The sequence below is a fragment of the Aythya marila genome (assembly GCF_965140915.1).
Source record: "Aythya marila genome assembly, chromosome: 15".
Lineage (NCBI taxonomy): Eukaryota > Metazoa > Chordata > Aves > Anseriformes > Anatidae > Aythya > Aythya marila.
This window is the reverse complement of record NC_139056.1, coordinates 6,113,492-6,123,170: the sequence shown is the minus strand read 5'-3', so window position 1 is coordinate 6,123,170 and position 9,679 is coordinate 6,113,492. Positions and strand designations below refer to the sequence as shown.

Here is a 9,679-nt window from a genome sequence, read left to right as displayed (position 1 = left end):
TTTTTTTTTTTCACTTTCTTAACAAAATATAATAGCTTCTCAATGAACACAAAGACCTGAAAATCGTAAAAAAAAAAAAAATACAAAAAAAAAATATGAAAGAAACCGAGAGAGAAACAGCTGTGGCTGGGGAGGAACCTACCAAATACCAACAAGGCTCTACACACGACTGGCCTAAAACCCTACAGCCAAACGGGGGGGTGAGGGGGGGGCAGAGGCGGGGGGCAGAGGCGGGACAAAAGTGGGGCCCCCCCCTGCCCACAACAAAAAACAGAAGCGACACAACCACGAAACAGAAAAGCTCTTCTCACCTGACGAACCCCGCAAACCGGATTAAGTGCTTAAAGGAGGGAGGGGAGAGGGAAGGGGAGCCCCACGGGGCCCGGCACCAAAAATCAAACCCCAAAACCCCATCCCCGTGGGGGGGGCTGGGTGTGCCGGGCAGCCCGTGCTCCGACGAGCCAGATCCCGCTGGTGTTTGCTCTCGGGGTGGGTGGGATTCCTCGCCCCGGCACGGTGCAGGATGCTCGTGGGGAGCAGGAGATGCCTGGGGGGGGGCAGGCGCACCCCGAGCCGGGGTCCCCGTCCCTCTGGGAGAGCCGGTGCTGTGTCTGCGACCGCGTCGCTTGCAGTCTGCCCCCCCCCTGCTTAAAAAAAAAAAAAAAAAACAACACGAAAAAGTTTAAAACAAAACAAAAAAGAGGTGGAAAGAAATCAAAATCCCAACCGACACCCCCCCCCCTGCCCCGGCGTCCCGAGGGAAACCCGGCTCTGGCCGGCACCGTGCCCGCTCGCCAGCGGGAACGCCGGGACCGGCTTTGGTTCTGCAGGATTTCCCGGGGGCGGGGGGCGAGTTTGATGAAACCGGGGGGGGGGCTGGGGGAGGGCTCTGACCCCCCGCCCGGCCCAAACCCCGGCTGCACCCCGAGCCCCGGTTCCAGTTCTGTCCCCCCTCGAGTGCCCGCCGCCGCCCCCCCCCGTCCCGGCCCCCCCCCGGCTCCCCGCTCGCTGGGAACTGAGCAGCGAACGTCGCCCGGTTCTAGCGCTCTGATTTACAGTATTGGAAAAAGGTCATAAAAGAGACCCAAATCGCATCGTATTTTTTAAAAATTTCAGCATATTCTCTGACGTTTCCCTCCCTCGCCCCGCTCCCCGCCCCGGCTGCCGGCCGGGGGGTGTCAGGGCAGTTCCCCTTCCCCCGAGGGGTCTTCTTTGCTCTGGTCCATGGAGTCACTGTCGTTGCCCTCCGTGTCGGAGGCGGTGTCGGAGGCGGAGGGCTCGGGGCAGGCGCGGGCGGGCGTCACGATGACGGCACGCCGCTGCTCCTCTTCCTGCAGCTGCTTCTCCTGCGTCCCCTCGATGTGCTGGATCGCCTGCCGGGGGCAACCGACGGCCGTCAGGACGGTGACACCCCCCTCAGACCCTCACGTCGGGTTTGGGGACCCCCCACGTCCCCGGGGCACCCTGCGGTGCTCCCCCCCCGGGCACTGCCGCAAACCCTCCCTACCTGAACGATGGTGTCCAGGTTTTGCCGGGACGTGGAGACTGTGTTGATGACCGAGGACGGGCCCATGGTGACCACGGTGACGTGATGGGAGGGAGGCGGTGCTGGTACGATCACAGTGGGGTGGTGGGTGGGCGCTGGGGGACCGTGTGCTGGCAGGAGCTGGGCGCAGAAGCAAATCCCAGTCAGCAAGGCAAAGCTTCCCTCTGGGGAATTCCCCCCACCCCAGGGCGACAGCTCCTGCCCCAAACCCCTTGTCCCCTTTGCCTCTGCCCTACCCAGAGCTGTGAGCTGTATGGGAACATCCCCAAGAGCACCCCAACACTGGGCTGCACCCCGGAGCGGCGCTGGGGGCCTTGTGGCCACCCTGATGCAGGTAATCAGGGATGGAAGCAGTGCCCTAACCCATCCCTCCTGCTCGCAGCGGTGTTTCACTATGCTCCATGCCCAGTTTCCACTTGAAATAACCGTGGCTCGAAGTGGGAACCAGAAGAGGGGCAGCCCCATAACTGCACACGGCGGGCAGGAGCCCCTGGACCCGGGCAAGGCGATGGGGAGCGCCGCTTGCCGAGAGGCCATAAAAGCTCCATCAGCTACTGCTCGCCCCTCCTGGATGGACACAAGAGGACGCCAGCTGAAAGCTGCAGGCAGCTTGGCTTTGGCAGGGCAGGAGGCATCCGGATGAACTTGAAGAATTCCTCCTCCTCCCCCCCCGTATCCTGACGCTTTTGGTTTTCAGGCAGGCAGAGGCTTAAAGCCAGACCCGAGCAGCTGCTGTGCGCTCGCCCTGCTATCGCCCCGACCGGCTCGGCCGGGAACACGCTGCACCCCTCAAAAATCCCTGCTAAAATAGCGGGTGCAAAGAGCTGCCCTCTTTGCAGGAGGTTAAGGAGCCTTCACCTAAAATTATGCTGAGCTTCCCCAGGAGGCGGCCGGGAGGGCTCCTGCAGGGAAGCATCTCTGCAGAAGCCAAACGACAGAGGAAGCCGGTGTTCCTCGCTCCCTTTTACACTCCTCACCCCTAGGGATGAAGGCTCCTGGCCCTGCAGTCCTGCTGCTTCTGCCAGGCAGCGATGCTTGCCAGCGTGCCTGCTGCCCGTCCCAGCCTTGCAGGCGGCAGCGAGCGGTTCTGGCATCCCCAAAAATCAGCTGGAGTCCCCCAGTGAGAGGTGAACCTCAGCACCAACCCCTTCCAGGCTCCCTAACACTGGCGCTTTGCCCACCCCAGCCTCCCACCAGTGCCAAGCCCTTCATCGAACCGCCCTGCCCCCTTGTGCTTCTCCACCCTGCACATCCCAGGGGAAAACCTGCAGGGACGGGGGCTGCCGGGGCGTCCCCGCAGCCGGGCGGGTGGTGGGACACGTCTGCACTCACCTGGGTTCGGATCTGCTGCTCGCGCTCTAGCTTCTCCTGGTGCAGCAACCTCACCTGCTCCTGCTGCTGCTGGAGCTGCACTTGCTGAGCAATCACCTTCAGCTTCTCGGGGTACATGTGGGCCTCCAGGGAGCGAACCTGCCAGCAGAGAGGGTCCTGTTGTGTTGGGGGAGCACAGCCCGTGCCGTGCACGCTGCCCCGACCCGAGCTGGGACGTCCCCGAGCACGGAGCCACGGGGTGGACAATGTGGGGACAAGGAGGAGAGCGCACAGCCGAGCTTGAGGACAGGGAGCTGGACGGTGGAACCCTCTCCTCACAAGAGGGGCTCGCTGCAAGAGGGGCTCATCCCAGCCACGCAGCCGGCCCCAAAACACCTCCAGCATCCCCATGGTGCAGCCCGCTAGAGGGCGAGCCCGCCCCGCGCACCGCCAGCCCCATCCCGCGGCCTCACCTGCTCCTCCAGCATCATGCGGACCGAGCGCTCCTTGTCCAGCTGCTGCCGGAGCTCGATCATCTCCCGCCGCAGGTCCTCGGCCTTCTCGTCCTCCCAAATGTCCGGCGAGCCGATGCCCTCGTCTTTGTCCTCCGCCCGTCGCCGCTTCGGGGAGGAGCCGCTGAACTCCTGCCGCCACGGGGACGCGGTGTCAGGGGATGGGGGCTCAGCCCTGGCGCTGCCCTCCCCTCCCAGCCCTCCAACCGGACCAGGGCTGGGCAGTGCCACCCCTGTGGCCATCCCCAGCACATCCCAGGGCTCCCCAACAAAGGAAGGGGCTCTGGGGACACGGGCAGCATGCGGGGTCGGTGCCTCCATCTGCTCCCCCCCGCTCCATGTCCTAGGACGGACCCCAGGCAGCGGGAACCGTCCCTTCCCCAGCCCCCAGGACCGTCCCCTCGCAGCGCCTGGGGCAGCACCTGGATGAACCGCTTGAGCTGGGTGTTCTGCTGCAGTAGCCGGGTCTTCTCCTGCTCCAGGGAGAAGATGTACTCCGCCGTCTGCTGGAGGATGGCCGCCTGCAGGAGAGCCGGGGGGGCGGTGAGGCAGAAATCATGGTCCCTCCCCGAGCCCCCTGCCCTACACCTCCCTTGGGATTTCCCTGCAGCCAGCACGAGCCCTCCTTTGCCCTTCCCAGGCAAGAAGCAGTGTAGGGAAGCACAAGGTGTGGGACTGACACCTGCATCACCCACGTCAGCCCCGGCTCACCTTGCTGAGCTTCTCCCCGTCCGTGTGCGGGATGAGGGTTTTCAGCGACTGGAAGCCGGCGTTGATGCTCTGCATCCGCCTTCGCTCATTGCTGTTGGCGATCTCCCTGCGTATCCGCCGCTCCTGGTCCCGCTGGGTCTCCGGAGTCAACGGGATGTTGGCCAAGCTGCGAGAGAGGCTGGGTGTGAGAGGTGGGGGGGCTGCACCCCCAGGGACCGGCATCCCCAGCACCGCACCGCCTCGATTTGCAGCCCCAAGCGGCCGAAGGGATGGGGAACACCGTGGGGAGAACCCTCTGGAAGGGCAGAGCCGAATCCCGACAGCACGGCCATGCTGAGCCCGCGGGGTGAATGCTCCAGCCGCAGGTAGGAGGGACGCAGCACAACCTCTGCCCTGTGCAGGACGGGGAGAGGCTGCCTGACGCTGCCGTCGGGGCGAGCTGGGAACGCTCCCGTCCCCACAGAGCTCCAGAAAGCTCCAGAAAGCCGTGAGGAAGAGGGACTGACGGACACCCCCTGAGCAAAAACGCCCTGTCCGGAGCCACGTGCGGGCGCCTGCTCCACCGGCATCGCCTCGGGGCCGTGCCACGCCGTGCCCACGCGCTGGCAGCGGCCGCGGGACCCGGCGCGGGCGGGAGGGCGAGGCCGCCGGCTGCGTCCCCGCGGGGCCGGCCGGCGTGTGTGGCCCCGGGAAGGCGGCTCCCTCCGCCCCGCTGATGGCTTCCAGATGACAGCTCCCGGCGGAGAAGCCCCCGTCCCGCCCGAAGCCGCAGCTCCCGCCTGCTTCCTGCGCGCCCTCGCCCCACAGCTGGGCCGGGAAACACCGCCGGCCACCGCCAGCGTGCCCCGGCCGGGCGCTGCGCCCTGGTGAAGCTCAGAGCTGGGGGGGGGTCACGGTTCTCCAACCCCCCCAGCTCGGCTTCTTCAGCAGCCCCAAGGTGGTGCGGGGAGCAGGGAGACCGAATCCTGGAAGCAAGGGGGCAATAAAGGAGCAGAACAAAAGGGGATCCGCGGCGGGGGGAAGGGGCAGCACGCGCACCCTGCGCCTCCTGACCCCATGGGGTGCTGGCACGCAGAGGGCAGTGATTTTGGCACGGGGCAGCGAGCAAGGAGGCAACACAGAGCCTCAGTGCTGGGGTGACAGAGACCAAAGTGCCGCAGCCTGGCCCCGCCACCAGGCTCCCAGCCCCGTGCAGAGCCGGGGCTGGGGAAGCTGCGAAACACCGAAGACAAAACAGAGGGGACAGGCGGCCGGCACGAGGCCAGATAAGAGGGGCTTTGGCCTTCACCTGCAGGCAGCAGCGCCGTGCACGGCCCCAGCCTGCGTTTTAACACACGTCCAAGTGCCAAGCAGCGCCAGGGGCTGACGCCACGGCGCAGGCACAGCGAGCCGAGCCTCCCCACCTCCTCTCGCCCCTCGTCTGCATCGCGCCGGCTGCGGGGCCACGGCGTTATCTTCAGCTCCAGCACAGGGAGCTGGGACTGTGCTGCCCTGCGCCGTGTGTCTGGGGAAGGTCCTGGCTCAGCCCACGGGGACGGGGAAGACGTCGGTGCCCGGCTGCCCAGACAGCGCTGCGCTGCAGGCTGGCGCTGGGTGAGGAGCACTGGAGGCAGCAGATCCCCTGGCACAGCTCCATGGGGTGCCCTGGGGCTCTGGGGCTGTGCCCTGTGTGCGCCCATCACGGCTGTTAGGACACAGCACGATGTCGGGGCAGCCACAGCAGCGGGCACGGGCTCACGTCCACTTGTCGTGGGGTGAGCGTGGTGGCTGCCAGGGTCACTGTCCCTCCTCCAGGGCAGGATCTGCCCCTCGTCATCCCGCACCGATGCCTCTCCGGCCCGAGGGCCACCAGCTGCAGGCCCACAGGGGGAATTAGATGGGGATGTTTCGGGCCGGGCAGCGCGGAACCGGTTTCTTAAATACAAGAAAAGGAGGAAGGGCCCGTTTCCTCACCAGCAGACCTCTCGTAACCTTCCCCAGCTGCTCTTCCTGGGAAGAGACCTAAAAAGTGACAGCTAAATACAGAAAGGGGAAAAAGAAAGGCCTCGATTCAGAAGCTGTCCTGGCGCCCAGTGCCACCCCGGGAGCGGGCTCCACACCGGGATCTCCACGCGGTGCCCGGCTGCTGCCTGCCTGCGCCTGCCCACGGTGGCTGTGCCCAAGCGGGGCAGATCCAGCCCCAGCCCCAGCCCCACGGTGCTGGGACGCGCCAGCAGCACACCCGGGCTCTCCCTTCCTGCCCCGGACACTCCTGTGCACGGAAGCTCTCGTGCCATAAAAGCCACGTCGGGGAGAAGCCCCGGGGTGCCCACAGCCCCCACTCCGTGCCGCGGGTGCACCCGGACGCAAGGCGTGGGCTGGGCAGGTAGAATTTGATCCTTCCCTCGCCAGCTGCATGGCGGCACCCACGTGGGACCCGGCGGGGACACCAACACTCGCCTGGACCTCGAGGAAAGCAAAACCACGGGGGATGAAAGCTGGCAGCCACCACACAACTCACGAGGACGCCCCGCTGTGCCAGCCCATGTTTGTCGGTGCCTGCAGCTCATGGCCTGGGCTGCACCAGTGGGCTGGATGTCCCCGAGCTCCGGGTGTCCCCAAGCTCAGGGTGTCCCCGAGCTCCCAGGCAGGGTGTTGCTGAACTCTTCAAGCTCTCAGACAGGGTGTCCCCGAGCTCAGGGTGTATCCAAGCACCCTGAACTCACCAGCTGGGTGTCCCCAAGCTTCCTGAGCTCATAGGTATGGCATCCCTGAGGCTACCCAAGCATGCAAGCAGGGCAGGGCATCCCCAGGCTCGAAGGCAGGGTGTCCCTGAGCTCCCCAAGCTTGCAGGCAGGACGCACCCAGGTTCCCCGAGCTCCCAGGCAGGGCGTACACACGTTCCCCAAGCCTGCAGGAAGGGGATAGTGTCCCCGAGCTCCCAGGCAGGGTGCACCTGGGTCCCCCAAGCCTGCAGGATAAGGCAGGGTGTCTCCAGGCACGCGGGCAGGGCATCCCTGAGCTCCCCGAGCCCACGTGCAGGGTGTCCCTGAGCTCCCCGAGTTTGCAAGAGGGGTGCACCCCAGCTCCCCGAGCTCACGGGCAGGGTGTCCCCGATCTCCCTGATCTCCTGGGTGCACCCCAAGTGGAAGCTCGCAGGCAGGGTGTCCCCAAGCCCCCAGGGGCTCCCCCCAGCCCCCTGAGAGCAGCACCCCCTCCCCAACCCGTGCGCCCCCGAGCCCCCCGCGGGGGGCCACGGCCACGCCGCAGCCGGGCTGGGGGCCGCGTGGGTGTCGGTGCGCGCGTGTAAAGGCGTGTGTAAGGGTGCGTGTGAGTGTGTAAGGGTCCGTGTGAGCGTGTAAAGCCGTGTGTGAGCGCGGGGGCCCGGCAGAGGCCCGAGCAGGCCCCGCCGCCATGGAGCCGCGTGGGGACCCGCCGGGGCCGCACCCGGGCCGAGGGCGGGGCGGAGGGGCCGGGGCCGGGACCGGGGCTGGGATCGAGGCCGCCATCCCCATCCCCATCCCCATCCCCATCCCCGTCCTCCTCCTCCTCCTTCCTCCTCCTCCTCCTCCTCGTCCCCCAGCAGCTCCCCGGGGGCCTCCCGGCTTTGTGCTCCGGGGCCCCGAGCCCGGTGCCCGGGGGGGGGGCTCCGCACTACAAATCCCGGCAGCCCCGGCCCCGGTCCCGGCCCGCCTCCTCCGGGAGGGCTGCAGAGTCACGGCCGGGCCCGCAGTAAACACACGCCCCCCCCCCGGCCCCACCGCACGCCCCCCGCCGCCTCCACCGCCACCACCACCGCCCCCCCCCCCCCCCAACCACCACCCCCCCAATCTCGGGCCCCGCCGCCGTCGGGGCGCCCCCGGGTCCCCCTCCTCCGGGCTCCGCTCCCCCCTCGTGTCCCGGTGCCGGTGCCCGGGGGGGGGGGACGGGGGACACGGGGCTGCTCGGTGCCTCCTCCCCCCCCCTCCCGTCCACCCCCAGCGGTAGCAGCAGCCCCGGCCCCCCCCCAGCCCTCCCCCCCCCCCCCCCTTGGAGGCCGCATGGCCGCTGGCGGGGCCCGGCCCCATGTGCGCGGCGCCCCCGGGCGCGCACCCACGTGCTGGGGAAGGAGCGGGATAGGAAAGGAATAAAAATACAGATTTAAAAAAAAAAAATAAATAATAAAAAAAAAAAAAACACACATGAAAAACGAAGAATGAGATAATGATAGCAATAAAAAAGGAGAAAATGGTGGAAAGGGGCAGAAGCGCGGGGAGAGCCGTGCCCCACCTGCAGAGCCCGCCGATGACCTCCTTCTCGGATTTCCTGAAGTGCTGCAGGGAGGGCATCTTCGGGGCGGGCACCATGAAGTACTCCATGGCCGGCCGGGGCTGCGGGGCCGGGGCTGCGGGGCCGCTGCGGGGCCGGTGCGGGTGCGGGTGTGCGTGTGCGTGTGTCTCACAAGGCGGGAAACAGCTGGGGAGAGCCGAGCCCAGCACAGCAGCGCTCCCTCCCCCGGCGGCGCCGCCTCCGCCAGCCACCGGCCCATGTAAACAAAGGACGGCGCGGGCTCCGCCGGGGAGAGGGGGGAGAGGGGCTCCGGGGGGGTTCCTGAGGGGGGTTGCAAGGGGTTTAGGGGGGGTTGGAGGGGTTTAAGGGGGGTTTGGGGGGGGTTTGGGGGGGTTTACTGGGGGATGCCGGGGGCGCCGATGGGGTGCGCAGAGGGGTGGCTGGGGGGTTGTGGGGGTCGCACTGGGTCGGCGGAAGGGGGGTGGGGGGAGATGTGTTGGTAGGGCACCGGGTGTAGGCCCCCCCCTCCTGCTTGTGGTGCCCCCAGTGGGTGCTGGACTGAGCGGGGGGGCGGTGGGGGCGGTGGTAATCTCGGGGTTGTGGTCTGCTGGGTTCTGGCAGCGTCCTGTGTGACCCCGTCCTGGCCTGTCCGACTCGGTCCTGCTCTTTCTTGGCCCTGTCCTAGCCCTGTCCTGTCCTGTGCCACCCCCAGCTGACCTTATCCTGCTCTGTCCTGTCCCATCCCATCCCATCTGGCCCTATCCCTATCCCTATCCCATCCCTATCCCATCCAGCACCACCCCCTCCTGACCCTATCCTGCTGTCCTATCCCCATCCCATCCTATCCGACCCTATCCCATCTGAACGTATCCCATCCAACCCTATGCCATCCTGTCCTGTCCCCGTTCCATCCTGTCCTACCCCATCCCATCCTTTCCTATCCCCATCCCATCCCTATCCCATTCTGTGCCACCCCTCCCAACCCTATCCTGCTCTGTCCTGTCCCCATAACACTCTACCCCATCTGACCCTATCCCATCCTTTCCTATCTCCGTCCCATCCCAGCCCATCCCATCCTTTCCTATCCCATTTGACTCTATCTGCTCTATCCTGTCCTCATCCCATCCGACCCTATCCCATCTGACCATATCCCATCCAACTCTACCCCATCCTTCCCTGTCCCCATCCCATCCCACCCTATCCCATCCTGTCCTACCCCATCCCATCCCTATCCCATCCTGTGCCACCCCCACCTGCCCCTATCCTGCTCTGTCCTGTCCCCATCCCATCCGACCCTATCTCATCTGACCCTCTCCCATCCTTTCCTATCCCCAGCCCATCCCTATTCTAT

The 9,679-nt window shown here is 66.3% G+C and overlaps 1 protein-coding gene across 1 annotated transcript; it reads right to left on the bottom strand.

Annotated features, from left to right (window-relative positions):
* Positions 1–998: 998 nt before the first annotated feature.
* Positions 999–8,507, bottom strand: TFAP4 (transcription factor AP-4). The gene is made up of 7 exons (XM_082772075.1): positions 8,329–8,507; positions 4,081–4,246; positions 3,792–3,890; positions 3,331–3,501; positions 2,879–3,016; positions 1,508–1,666; positions 999–1,373 (listed from the first exon to the last, which is right to left on the bottom strand). The coding sequence occupies exons 1-7, from the start codon at positions 8,415–8,417 to the stop codon at positions 1,179–1,181; spliced, it is 1,017 nt and encodes a 338-aa protein (XP_082628201.1). The 5' UTR covers positions 8,418–8,507; the 3' UTR covers positions 999–1,178.
* Between the last annotated feature and the right edge of the window lie 1,172 nt (positions 8,508–9,679).

Excerpts from the sequence above, each read along its gene's own strand:
- TFAP4 (XM_082772075.1), bottom strand. The coding sequence starts at position 8,417 with ATGGAGTACTTCATGGTGCCCGCCCCGAAGATGCCCTCCCTGCAGCAC. Across the intron at positions 3,017-3,330 it reads GCATGATGCTGGAGGAGCAG|GTTCGCTCCCTGGAGGCCCA; the intron begins GTGAGGCCGCGG and ends CTCTGCTGGCAG. Across the intron at positions 1,667-2,878 it reads AGCAGCAGATCCGAACCCAG|CTCCTGCCAGCACACGGTCC; the intron begins GTGAGTGCAGAC and ends TTCTGCGCCCAG.